The following is a 13,912-nucleotide window of genomic DNA, read 5'->3' on the forward strand; positions in this document are numbered from 1 at the left end:
AGCTAGGGGGGTAAGAGATCAACCAAAGGGCTTGTATGCATGCATATAAGCATAACCAATGGACATAAGACACTGGGGGATAGGGGAGGCTAGGGGACTGTCTTGGGCGGGGGGAAAAAATGGACACATATGTAATACCCTTTGTAATAAAAAAATAAAATTAAAAAAAAAGAAAAGAAATAAGCCAGACAGAAAAGACAAATATATGATTCCCCTTCTATAAGGTACATAGATTAGGCTAATTCATAGAAACGGAAAGCAGAATAGAGATTACCAAGACCTAGGGAAGTGAGGAATGATGGTTGCCAGGAGCTTGGGGGAAAAGACAGGAGAGTTATTGTTTGATGGGTACAGAGTTTTGGGGAAAAGTTCTGAAAATGGGTAGTGGTGCTGGTTATGAAACATTGTCAGTGTACTTCATGCCACTGAATTGTACACTTTAAAATGGTTACAATGGTGAGTTTTATGTGGGTTTTTTTTACCACATTTTTTAAAGCTATAAAAAATGTTCTCTGAGAGTGTACAGAAATTTATTTTAATGTAATAGTGGTAAGGTCCCTGAAATAAAGAACTTTAGGAAGAAAGAGATAATTGCTGTAAACAACAAAGCTTAAATTTCCTGGAAGTTTACATTCAGGTTCAAGTTGATTTAAATGAAAATACCCATTATTTTCTTACACCCTCAATAGATGGTGCCTATAAATCAACACATGAAACACAACTATTTCATAGAGATATTAGATTTTTACTCAGAGTTTCCTGTTACAAAGGAAATAATAAATAATCTTTATTTTTGAGAGTATTACAGATATCCCCCATTTTCCTCCCAATGCTACCCCACCCCAGGCGTTCAATAAAAATTCCATTGTTATATAAAGAAAACTAAGGCTAATTCTGTCATTTTCATGTGTACATGTGTATGAAGAATTCATATTGGATTTCATTTAGCAAAGCTTAAGAAAAAATACATTTTCCATATTTCAAATTTTATACTTCTACATATATATGGCGCTGGATACTATCAGCTTGCATGTAGACCATGAAACCAAATGAATATGAGAATAAGCCTCAAGAATAAGTCTGACCATAGTCAGGGCACACATCTCTCTCTCTCTCTCTCTCTCTCTCTCTCTCTCTCTCTCTCAAATAAATCAATATATTTAAAGAATAAGTCTGGCTGTCAACTTTGCAACAGCCAAAGCAGTGGAGGATGTTTAGTCTTAAGGGCAGATTAAAATTGCTGGGACTTTCATTTTCCCTTGCCTTTAATTCTACCAATTAGTGATATTGACCTTTTTATTCCTCAAAACTAATTATATTTTGCTGGATCATGCTAAGAACTACTATTACTTAAGCACTGCATTTCCCTGTATGGAAGTAAGGAATATGGTAATATATTTTTCTGAGTTTCTCTATTCTGTTCATTTCCTCTGAGTTGTAGACAACTTTTGGGTACTAAGAAAAATAAATGTTGGCCTTTGTTTCTGTTGGTGGAGTTAGAGAAGGGGCAAGTGAGGTGCCTGGGTAAGGATACTAAACTTATAACTGACAGCTCTTTTGCATTAAGCAGAAGGGATAGCAGGAGAGGAATAACAACATAAGATTTTATTTTACTTTATTTTATTTATGAGGGGGGGGGGAGAGGGGGAGGGGATAGGGGGAGACAGAGAGTGAAACATCATATGAGAGACACATCGACTGGTTGCCTCCTGCATGCACTCCGAGGAGTGAACCTGCAACCTAGGTATGTGCCCTCAAGCAAGAATTGAACCTGCGACCCTTTGGTGCATAGGCCAATCTCTAACCATTGAGCACACTGACCATGGCAACAATACATGAGTCAAAATAAATGTCCTTTATTACAAAAGTGCTAAGAAGTATTAGTACTTCCTTGTTGCTGTGCTGAATGTTGAATTCTTTGCAATAGCTTTGTTACTGTAAATCTAAACAGCTCCAACAGGGAAGTGTCTTAAACTGGTAAGGGTTAGATTTGTATTTGGTAATGACTTTTTCCTGTTGTTGTAAACCTGTAGTGCTGCATTCCTAAGTTCAGGAGGCATAATAATAACAAACTCATTTCTAATCCAGAGACTGCCTTAGTTTCAATGTTGGCTGATTTTATAGTGCTTCCGTATATTTTCTTTTGCTTAAAGAGTGTAAATTCAATATGAATATAAGAATGAGATCCTGTTGTTTGGTGCCAGCAGACTAGGATTTAATATACTTACTTATAATAACAGCAGTTTATATTTTAAAACTTTATTCTGTGTAATTGCATGTAGAAGGTTGTAATGCCTTTTAAGACATGGCAAATTTCATTTTTGACCAAAACTATTGAGTAAAATGCTCAATATTTTAAGATAGTAAGTTTCCTATAAATGTGCTAGTATTTTTTTTAAATAAGTAAATAGAATACTTATGTGTTTGACATAGTGAAAACTATACTAAACATAAACTCTATTCGCTGCATCTATTATGTACATTTCAAAGTCATAGAAGCCATAAAGATAGAGCCAGTAAAAGAAATATACTCAAAAAAGAGAGTGAAATTCTTAATTTTCCTCTATGTTCTTTTTATAAATTTTATTTAGTACGGGTCTTTGACTTTTTACATACACTCTGCCTGAATGTATGCAAATCTTAGCAATCGAAAATATTACTGTCACTAGGATCTGGTCAGGGGTTTTTATGGTGGTGATAGTTTCTCGTTGAACCAGGTGTTCTCTCAGTCAGAACTAGACACTGATAAGGTCAAACCCCAGCCATGAGCAACTTTGTTCTCACAACAAATCCCTCATCAAAAGCAGCTGAACACTGGATCCTGACCTCCCTAGTTCTGAGTTCTAATCATTTGTGCTAATTGGGCTACCCTGCAACATAAACATTTTGTCACATCTATATTTTCCACAGGAATTAACTGTCCATGGATCTGTGCTGTGGTTCCATACTGCTAAACTAGTTTTAAAAAGAACAACAAAAATGTAGGCAAGCTCCAAATTTTCTAGGTTTCACTTTTGACATGTAAGGCTTTTTCTAATTCTAACCTTTTGTGGGATTTAGTCACCCTTTCATATGAGGTAGATTAAATTTTTGTTGAGTTATATTTAGAATCAAAAGCTATAAGAAAACATGTCTTCTTTACCATTAAGATGTACCTATTTTCAAGGCCTTTGTAATGTATAGCCTGCTTTACGTTTACTGTTCAGGTCACCATATGTATTTATTGGCTACTCTGAAATGCCCAACAAAAAGAAAATTAAAGTGAAGTTTCAAAAACAAAACCTTAAAGTTTTTATTTTTTACCAGTTCAGTGATTTAAATATAATTATTAGAGATTATTTCTTTCCTCCTCTCAACATTATAGAATGTGACATTTAATAAGTTACTTAACTTCTGAATGTCAGTTTCTTTACCTCTAACAGATCATATCTGACCTGCTTATTATGAAAATCACTGAGATGATATATATGTATGTTTTTGAAACTGAAAAGCACTATACAAAGGAAATATGTTAATAGTATTTTTGATAAAATTACTTTAAGAGTTTTACTTTATTGCCCTACCGGGTTTGGCTCAGTGGAGAGAACATCGGCCTACAGACTGAAGGGCCCTGGTTTTGATTCCGGTCAGGCTCAGTCCTGGGCCTGGTCGGGGTGTGTGCAAGGACAACCCATCGATGTGTCTCTCTCACATCAGTGCCTCTCTCTGTCTCTCTCCCTTCCATTCTCTCTACAAAACAATGGAAAAAATATCCTCAGGTGAGGATTAACAAAGAGACTATTTCTACTGAACTATTTTATATCTTCTATGACTTTGTATCCAGAGAACATTTTTGCATTATTGGATTTCACTATTTTCTATTTTATACCAACAGTAAGTTACAAGAATAAGACTAAACTTCATTACTAGATCTCAGCTGTTATCTGTTATTTTATAAAATGATCCAGGCTTCTCTTTTTAGATCAGTTTATGAAATATCTTGCCATTTAATAATTGTGGCTTTCAAAATGCCCAGAGTTAGAATGGCCTTGCCAAGTATAGGTCCTGAGGTTTGCTATCTGTTAACATTATCTCTATCAGCTGGAGAAAATTTAATTTTGTATTTTGTTAGGTAAAAAGGAAAGTGTCTCCCTTCATCTTGGCTCTTAGAATCACCATTAATGTAATTCCACAGATGCCAGTTGCCTTCTACTTAGGTAATCTTTGATTTGTTCTTCTTCACAAATTTAATCAGTAACCAAATTTTGCTAGATTTTTTTTCTTGCATTGTCCATTATTTTTGCCATCTTATTTTTTAAAGTTCCTACCTTACACTAGACTTGTATAATTCCATGCCCAGGCTTTCCTTACTACTTTATCTACTTGTCTCCATTCCTTATCTCTTAACATCCCTGAAACATAACATTTTTGTCCTCTCACTCAACCATCAGCAGTATTTAATGATATCACCTTACCTTTCTTAAAGGTAAGTTTGTATTAAATCCAAACTTTTTAACAACGTTCATGAACCCTTGATTTTGCTGCCAACTCTCTTTCTGATTTAATGTTTCACCAATTGTCTTTTTACCTTCCAATTTCATTCATATTTGTGTCACTGATGCAGTACACTGCCACACACATAGTAGGTACTCAAAAAATGTTTGTTGTAGTGCACTCACTATTATTTGCACTTCCAAAATGAATCATTCACTATTTCCTAGACATACCCAAAATTTCCCACTTCAGTGCTTTCCCTTATGTCACCTATTGTTCCTGGAATACTTCATCTCTGTCCATCATATTCTTATTGAGCCTTCAGAACACAGCTTAAATATCAACTATGCCATTAATCTTTTTCTGATCTTCACAACCAGAAGTGATTTCATTCTACCTAAAGCTATCACAGTTACTCACAGTGGCTCTCTCACATACTTGTTTGGTAAATATTTGCCAACCAAAGTAATAAACAATCAAATTTAACACTAGATTGAAGGTTTCTTTAGATTAAACGTTTCTTCTACAGAGCAGTAGTCTGTGCAATGCATATAATGATAGCTCGATGATGAATGAAATGATTGGATGTAACATGGACCTAGTCCAGCATAATAGTTAATCATTTGCAGATGTGTGGGGCAAAACAAGGTATATCATCTGCCAGCAAAGTTTATTTTATCCAGACCAATAGTGTTCATATTTGAAAACCATTTTCAGAGGCATTTGTTGGATTTTACCTTTCTTGAAATTCAGAATAAATTAAAAAATTTAGAAAACAATATCATTATCTCATGTTCATTGTAGTATTGTTTCTTACATTGAAAAAAATAAATTAGAATCTTTTCAAAGGGTGTTTTCTTTTGTCAGTACATATTTAAAAATGTTAAGTTAATTGTCAAAATAAAAACTGGAATACCTGCCAACAAGGCACCCTTAGGATTATGGTATGTGCATTAGTCAAGGTTCTCCAGAGAAACTAAGGCAATGAACTGGGTATATACAGGGGAGAGGCTTATTTCAAGAAATTACCTCATCTCATTGTGGGGGCTGGCAAGTCCAAAATGTTCAGGGCAAGCCCGCTGGTTGGAGAACCAAGGAGAGTAGATATTGCAGTCAAGGGCCCCAAGATGCAAAATTCCTTCTGCCTTGGTGGAAATCTCAATCTTTCTTTTAAAGCCTTCAACCGATTGGCTGAGGCCCACCCAGATTGTAGAGAGTAATGCTTTCCTCAAATTCTACTGATATAAGTAGGCATATCCATTGGCCCATGGATATCTCTTTAACCTCATTTCTTAACATGTTTCTTCTCTTGCTTTACTCCAGCCTCATTAGCTCCCTTATTACCTCAAACATTCTAAGACTGCTCCCAACTCAAGGCCCTGGCTTCTTTTTTTTCTCTGGAGTAACTGCCCCCCAAAGGGCACAAGTCTGCTCCCTCACTTTGTTCAACTTTCTGCTTAAATATCCCTGACCACACTAGCTAAAATAGCCTACCCACTCACTGCATTGCTCTATTTGTTACCCTCCTTTATTTCCCTTCATAGTAGACATGCCGCATGGCACTCTGCTCTATTTGTGGATTGTCCTCTAGAGATTAAATTCTGCAAGGACTGGGATTTTGTTTGTTTTCCACTGTATCTTATATACCTGGATAGGTGCTCAGCTCATCTTTAATGGTCATTAAACATTTTCTGAATGTAAGAGTATATGCTTAAACTTTGTGATACATCAGCAATTTAACAGCAGGTTTTCTGGGAAGTGGGACTGACTCTGGCTGTTAGATGTATACGTGTGCTGACTGAGAGGAGAGGAAATTTTAACTTGCATTTTATACCCTATAAAGTGTTTGACTTTTTTAATGAGTGTTACTTTTAAGTAAAAACGATTTTGTAAATTTTAAAAGTAACATAATAACCTGAACAACTTAAATGTGATGCCTAGAAATAAATAAGCAATCTGAAAAACAGGTATGTGTGTATGTATATATGACAGTGAAGTTCATTTTCTTTGGTAGATTAGTGTTGTGCTTTACAAAAAAAGATGAGATATATAAGGGAATGACAATCCAAAGTAGATTCACCTACTTTATTAGTTAGGTCTCTATAAATAATAACCTCACTTAGGCTTTTCGTTTGCCAAGTATTTTACACTACTTTCAAAGTACTTTCATTTCATAAATTCAAGTACTTTTAAAAAATAATATGTTAAGAAAAATATTACCAATTTTAAAAGAAGTATTAACCTTAACATTCTTACTACTTGGTAGAAGCAGGGGCCCAAGACAGGCTAGTGAGGAAAAGGATGCCTTTTTACAAAACTTTAATCCTGTGAACATTAGCTATGATCAGAAATGACTGTGATAAGAGAGAATTCCTTCATATTTCAAGAGACTTCACTCAGTAAACTATGTAGCATATTTGAATTATAAATGTTTTCTCTTTGCTTTCTATACATGACATATACACATAATTAAATGCATTAAAGTTTCATTGAATCTGAATGACTTTAAAATATTTGACAAATGAAAATAATAGTTAATAATTGAAGAAGACCTTTGTTCAGAAACATTCTGATCCATTAATTGCAAAAACAATAAATAACAATGTTAACATACAGAACAAGATATAATAAACGGAGGTCTTTGAGCTACTGTTGATTTCTATAAACTTTCTAATGCCACTGCTATCCCAAAGAGCTTAGCAAATATTGACTGAGGATGACAGTGATGATCCAGCGGTATTTTTAAGACTTGGTGGCACTGGCAGTACCGTCAGTATCCGGGATGAACATTGTCATTTTGCCTCAGGGCCCTTTCACCTGGGCCTCTCCCAAAAGGACAAATATTTACCTGCCGTTAGGCATTTAAATGTGTAAATATTCCAGTCCCAATTATATGCGAAACGGCTAGAGTTTTCACTCTTTAAATCATGCAGTAGTTGTTCTCAGAAGTTTAAATTGGTGTTTCAGAAGTTTGAAAGGTAAAAATAGGCTAATTAAATGTTTTTCTAATAATTCCAAACAAAAATTTGTTTCATGAACTTAGTCAATATAAAAATATTTTATTGCTCTTATTATTTTAAACCCAAGTTATTTATGAAACTTCTGAGTTTATTAGGGTTTAATTTTCTATTCTGTGTAGTTGTTAAGTTTTAAATGTTGTTCAGTATATCTTGTTCCCTTTGGGCTTATGAGGGCTTTATGACTATCAGTATTCTATTAATATAGTTCCAGTTATTTTCCCAAATAACTGGCTCTGGTTAAATTAGAAATAAACAATATTCAGTTGCTATACAAAACAATCAAGAAATTCAAAAGCCTAGGGATTTGTTAATTTTTATTAGATAGTATTGATCTGGTAACTATTTCATTCACTTTAATTCATGTAAAGTTTAGTTGATCTGTCAAGCTCAGTTAGCTGTTCTGAAATGTAAAAAATGAAAATTTTCTAAAACATCAGTTTGTCCTAGAAAGTTGGACACACTTCTGATTCTGTTTATTTTGGTTTCATTTGTTTTTGAACATTTGTTTTGTTTTCTTGTATATGATTCAGGAATGAAATAACCTTTTTTTTTTTACTTATTCTACTCTCTTTTAATTAATTATTTATTGTTTAAGTTATTACAAATAGTATTACATATGTCTCCTTTTTCCCCCCACATTAACCTACCTGTACCCTCCCGCTCCCCCCTCCCCCCCTTCCCTATCCCCTGGCACTTGCCCTCACCCCCCCTTCCCCCACAGTGTCTTGCGTCTATTGGTTGTGCTTATATGCATGCATACAAGTCCTTCAGTTGATCTCTTACCCCCACTCCCACCTCTCCCCTACATTTCCCCTGTAGTTGACAGTCTGTTCAATGCTTCTTTGCCTCTATCTATTCTTGTTCGACAGTTTATAATGTTCTTTATATTCCATAAATGAGTGAGGTCATGTGGTTTCTACTCTTACCTGAAAACTAAGATGAAATTAAAAGTCAGGTATCAGGAGTCCCTAGAGCTATGGGCAGGGATGTTGGCATTGGCCTTGGCCAGGCTGGCCAGATGCTGACACAATGATAAACGAGATAATCCACACAGACAATGGTGCGTCTCAAGGGTGGGGGCCCAAACCCAGCTCTGCTTCCTGGCTCCCCCACCTAACCTAGGCCCTCCCTGCCCAGACCTGATTCTCCACTGGCAACCCAAAAAGCCAAGACTGGGCCCCAATCGCCTGGGCAAGCAACCGGCCTGTTCCCTACCTATATCCCCTCCCCCTGTCATGCAGCTTTGAAGCCCTCATCAGTATCTTACTCTTCATCACCCTTTCCTCCTCTCCCCCCCACCCCACCCCACTCCCACCTGAGTGGTCACCTGGCTGGCTGGTGGGTGGGCAGGGGTGGGGCATTGTGAGCCCTGTTCCCACTGGCTCTTAGAGTTACCTCCCAGATGGCGCATGGGGCTGGGGATGGATAGTATTGCCCTCAGCATCCTTCCAGTCAGCGCTGGTGCTCCTGGCGTTGCGCTCCTTCAGCGTCTTCTTTGTGGAGTTTGGGGCAGTGTTTGACAGCAGGCTGCACAGTCTCCTGCATCGCCTCCATAGGAATCCTGGTGCAGCACTTTGGGAGCCCAGCGGGCAGTGCCCTGAGCACAGAGATCGTGGTGATGACTGGAGGCATCATGGCCCCAGGGGGATGCTGCTCGCCTTCTCTGCTACCTCCTTGACCTATCTGTACCTGGGTACTCGGCTGCTCCCAGGTGCTGGGTGGGCCTGACCTTCACTCCACACAGGCCTGCTAGCTCATTACTTCTCTGCCCGCCAGTCCCTGGCCTTGGGGCTGGCACTGACCGGTGTGAGCCTCTCCTGCTTTGCCTCTGCCCCACTCTTCCAATGGCTGCTCAGCCACTGTGCCTGGCAGGGGGGCCCCCTACTGCTGGTGTCTGTCCTCTCCCTCCACCTGGTGCCCTGTGGTGCTCTCCTCCCACTCTCCGGAGCTGAGGACCCTGCCATGAGTGGCTCTGGGGCCCAACTCGCCTCCCTCCTCCATCATGGCTCTTTCCTCCATCACATCAACCCTAGCCACTTCATTCCCTCTGTGCACCTGGTGGCCCCTCTCCAGGACCTGGATTAGGATCCACTGCTGCTGCCTTCCTACTCCGGGTGATTGCTGTTTCTGACCTCCTGGTGGCTGTGGTTTCTAGGTGGCTGGGGGATGCAGGCCCAGGGCCTGTGGCACGACTCCTGATGCTCTGGACCACCCTGACTGGGTGTCACTGGCCCTGTCCCCTGTGGCTCATGCTCCCACAGCCCTGGTGGCTCTAGCTGTGGCCTACGGGTCTACACAGGGGTCCTGACCCCAGTGGCCTTCTCCATGCTGCCTAAACTGGTGGGAACTGGAAAGATATACTGTGGCCTAGGGCTGGTGCTGATGGTAGAAAGCTCGGGGGACTGTTGGGGGCTCCTCTGTCAGGCTAGCTCCGTGCTGTGATAGGCAACACACAGCTTCTTTTGTGGTAGCTGGGGCCTTCCTTATTACAGGGAGAGGAGTTCTCATCACTCTGCTCACGTCTGCTTCTCAGCTCCTACCTCCAACCCCAGGGCCTTGTTGCAGAGGCACTGGTACCAAAGTCCCCCTGGCCACGGAAGCGCTGGGAGAAGACTGAACTCCAAAAGGACCCGGAAGCCAGAGATTGGCAGCTTCAGTCTTCTCCTGCCCCATATTGGTGCCCATAGAGCCACAGTGCCATAAGCATCTTGATCTCCCTTCCACCACAGCAGGCCTGCGGCTCCTGCGATGTCGTTCCAACCCTTTGTATTTTGTTGAGGACTCCTCTCTTCTTTGCTTCCACAGCCTTTTCTGCAGGATCCAAGAGAGCCTCCTCCACTGAGCCATAAACCAACTGTGAAAATCAAAGGCCAAGGGACTTATTATGTTCTGCAAATGATCTTTAGTGTTGTCTACTAAGTTTCTTCTCTGAAGACAGGTGTTTGGGAAAGAGATGCCCCTTTGAGATAAAACTGAATAAGAAAACTGGATAATAATCAGAACCTCAAAAAAAAAAGTCAAGTATTAATCGTTTGTGTCCTAACTTGATTTTTAATAGGTATTTCTTGTTGGTTTTTAATTAGTAGCATGATTAAAAGATGACATAAAATATACTTAAATTATAATTTGCATAAAGAAAACATTATTTCTAAATCTGATTTGATTGGGCCTTTGTTTATCTTTTTATTTGTAAAATTTTTATTTTGTATTCATTATTTTGGTACAATAGTGTTTTATTTCAGAATTGACACCACACGAAGACAGATGGTATTGATTCTAATATAATTATTAGAACCACTTTAAGCCTCAATTTCCTGACCTATAAATTGGAATTGTAATAATACCTGCCTCATATTATTTTTGAGAAAAAATAAAATGAAATAATGTATGTCAAAAGCAATACCCTGGTACAGACTTAGATATTAATAAATGTCAACTATTGTTATTATAATTCCTATGCTGAGTTTATACTGACTTGTCATTCACTTTTCTTCGAGATTCTGTTAATACATCCCAATTTTTTTTCCGTATTTTGGCTCAAAATACAATATTGTGATTACAATGTGGAATTATTTGGTTTTTCATGGATACGTTTTTACTGGAATTAGAGGTGCATGTTTTTTTTTCTTGATGTAGGACACTTTGAAAAATATTTAGTCCAGATAATATGCTTGAACTTAGATTTGGCCATTTTTTGACAACCAGTTATTTTCAGGAGTTGTTTAGTCACTCGGAATATTTTAATGTTCAGAAATCTGAGAATTAGAAAAATTAAAAATATTTTCATTTTTCTTCTACCCTTTTAAAAACATATTTATGGAGTAAAAATTAATAATATATAATTTCTCACAATGCTTTCTGTTATAAATGTGCCCCCAAAAATGATAAGGATGTAATGTTAAAGCTATGTTTCTAATTTTCTATCTTGTGTCTTGGACTTCCATATATAAACTTTATCTTCTTTAATCCCTTTAACATCTTTGGGAAGTATTATCCCTCTTTTACAGATGAGGAAACTGAAATACAGAACTTTGAACTAACTTGCCCTAGGACACAGAAGGGCTATACCAGAAGTCTAAATATTACCTAACCCATCTGCTACATGGGCCTTTAACTCTATGTACGAGACAGCTTCCCCCAACCCTGCCTCTCTCAGAATTTCTGCTGAGGCAAAACTGGTACTTCAATATTATTTCCTGATTTGTATATGCTTGATATGTTTATCACATAAAACACACCTCTTCGACCAAGTTAAAGACATGTTAAAATGATAATAGAATCTGACCTGCTCTGGAGTTTAACAGTCGTTGTCTGTGTTCAACCAAACTATACAGATTACAACCACAGCCAATGTCTGGATTTATAAATAAACCACTTCTGAATTTCTTTTAGAACCTTTAAGCTTTAGCATTATATCTTATGTCAGACTACAAAAGGTAAATACTGTGCCTAAAAGTAATTTTACCCACACAATCATTATTTTTACTTGTATGGTATAGTATTGATATTGTTGTTTTATCAGCACAATCACCAATAGAACATTAGCCATATTTAGAAGTAATCATTAAAAAATAGTCATTTTCAGTCCTATGTGTATTTATTAAGAGTATACTTTCTACTATACAGTATGCAGTCTCCTACTGAAAATAGAGTAACAAAGATGCAAATACTGCCCTCAAATAAATTAGAATTAAGTAGAAAGAAAAAATGTACTAAAAATAAGCAAATAAGATTATATACTATTAAATAAAATAATTTGATATTACCATGGAAAGTCACAGAAGGGAAAAATTGTAGATTGAAATAAACAAAGTTTTATGGAATGCTTGGAAACTGAGGTATAAGCAAATGGGATTCTGTTAGAGAGGAGGAGGAAGAAGGGCATTCTAGACTAGAACAGTATAAGGAAAAGTGAAGAAGTTGTAATGAGCATATTGTGTTACATTATGGGATTGAAAGAAAATTGCAGAAATTTGAATACTAACATGCATTTAATTTGGAATCTGTATTCCCTAGGGATACCAAGCCTTGGGATTATGCAAATTTTTATTTAAAACATTAAAAATTAAATTTTAAATTGACAAACCCCTAGCTAGACTCACTAGGGAAAAAAGGGGAAAGACCAATATAAACAAAATCAGAAATGAGAGAGAAGTCATACCACTATAAAATGACTGGGTCAAAGAAGAAATAAAAGATGAGATCAAAAGATATATAGAGATAAATGAGAATGACAATACAACATGTCAAAACTTTTGGGATGCAGCAAAAGCAGTGATAAGAGGAAAGTTTATATCGTTACAGGCCTATCTCAAGAAACAAGAGAAATACCAACTGAACAACCTAACAACACATCTTAAAGATCTAGATAAGAAAAAAAGCAACAAAAAGTTGGCAGAATAAAGGAAATTAAAAAAATTAGAGAATTGATAACAAAACAAAGAGCTGGTTCTTTGAAAAGATTAATAAAATTGATAAACCCCTGACTAGACTCAGTAAGGGAAAAAGGGAAAAGACCCATACAAACAAAATTAAAAATGAGAGAGAAGTCACCACAGACATCACAGGTATATACCAGGTGTACCAGTTACTAATGCGGATTCTTTTCAATAGATGAAGTTATACATATGTTGATATATATGTGTTTTGATATGTATGCTATTTTGTTGTATTGACAGCAAGCTTCAAAACTTCATATGTCAAATTTGCTGAAGGTGTTAACATCATAGATATTTTTACGCTTAAAAATGTCGAATTTTTTGCCAAAAAAAAAGCATTTGCGGGAAATTTTAATTCACTGACTGGCTTATTTCACTTAGCATAATGCTCTCCAGGCCCATCCATGCTGTTGCAAATGGTAAGAATTCCTTCTTTTTTTATAGCAGCGTAGTATTCCATTATTTAGATGTACCACAGTTTTCTAATCCACTCATCTGTTGATGGGCATTTAGGCTGTTTCCAAAATCTTAGCTATGGTAAATTGTGCTGCTATGAACATAGGGATGCATATATCCTTTCTGATTGGTTTTTCTGTTTTGTTGGGATATATTCCTAGAAGTGGTATTACTGGGTCAAATGCCAGTTCCATTTTTAATTTTATGAGGAAATGCCACACTGTTTTCCACGGTGGCTACACCAGTCTGCATTCCCACCAGCAGTGCACGAGGGTTCCTTTTTCTCTAAATCGTCGCAGGAACTTGCCATTTGTTGATTTGTTGATGATAGCTCTTCTGATAGGTGTGAGGTGGTACCTCATTGTTGTTTTGATTTGCATGTTTCAGATGATTAGTGACTTTGAGCATGTTTTCATATGTCTCTTGGCTTTCTGAATGTTCTCTTTCGAAAAGTGTCTATTTAGGTCCTTTGCCAATTTTTTGATTGGATTGTTTATCTTCTTTTGTTAAGTTGTAGGAGTTCCC

The 13,912-nt window shown here is 37.3% G+C and overlaps 1 protein-coding gene across 4 annotated transcripts in view; it reads left to right on the top strand.

Moving 5' to 3' along the window:
* The window catches only part of MIPOL1 (mirror-image polydactyly 1), a 340,601-nt gene that overhangs the window by 238,035 nt on the left and 88,654 nt on the right, over positions 1 to 13,912 (top strand). The window contains exon 13 of one of the 4 annotated variants that reach the window (XM_015570206.1): positions 10,299 to 10,364. The exons of the other annotated variants lie outside the window; for them this stretch is intronic. Coding sequence (XP_015425692.1) covers positions 10,299 to 10,335 — 37 coding nt within the window. The 3' untranslated portion in view covers positions 10,336 to 10,364. Of the gene's footprint in view, positions 1 to 10,298; positions 10,365 to 13,912 lie in introns of those variants that run through there. 4 annotated transcript variants of the gene reach the window in all.

The sequence above is a fragment of the Myotis davidii genome, unplaced genomic scaffold, assembly GCF_000327345.1.
Source record: "Myotis davidii unplaced genomic scaffold, ASM32734v1 scaffold304, whole genome shotgun sequence".
Classification (NCBI taxonomy): domain Eukaryota; kingdom Metazoa; phylum Chordata; class Mammalia; order Chiroptera; family Vespertilionidae; genus Myotis; species Myotis davidii.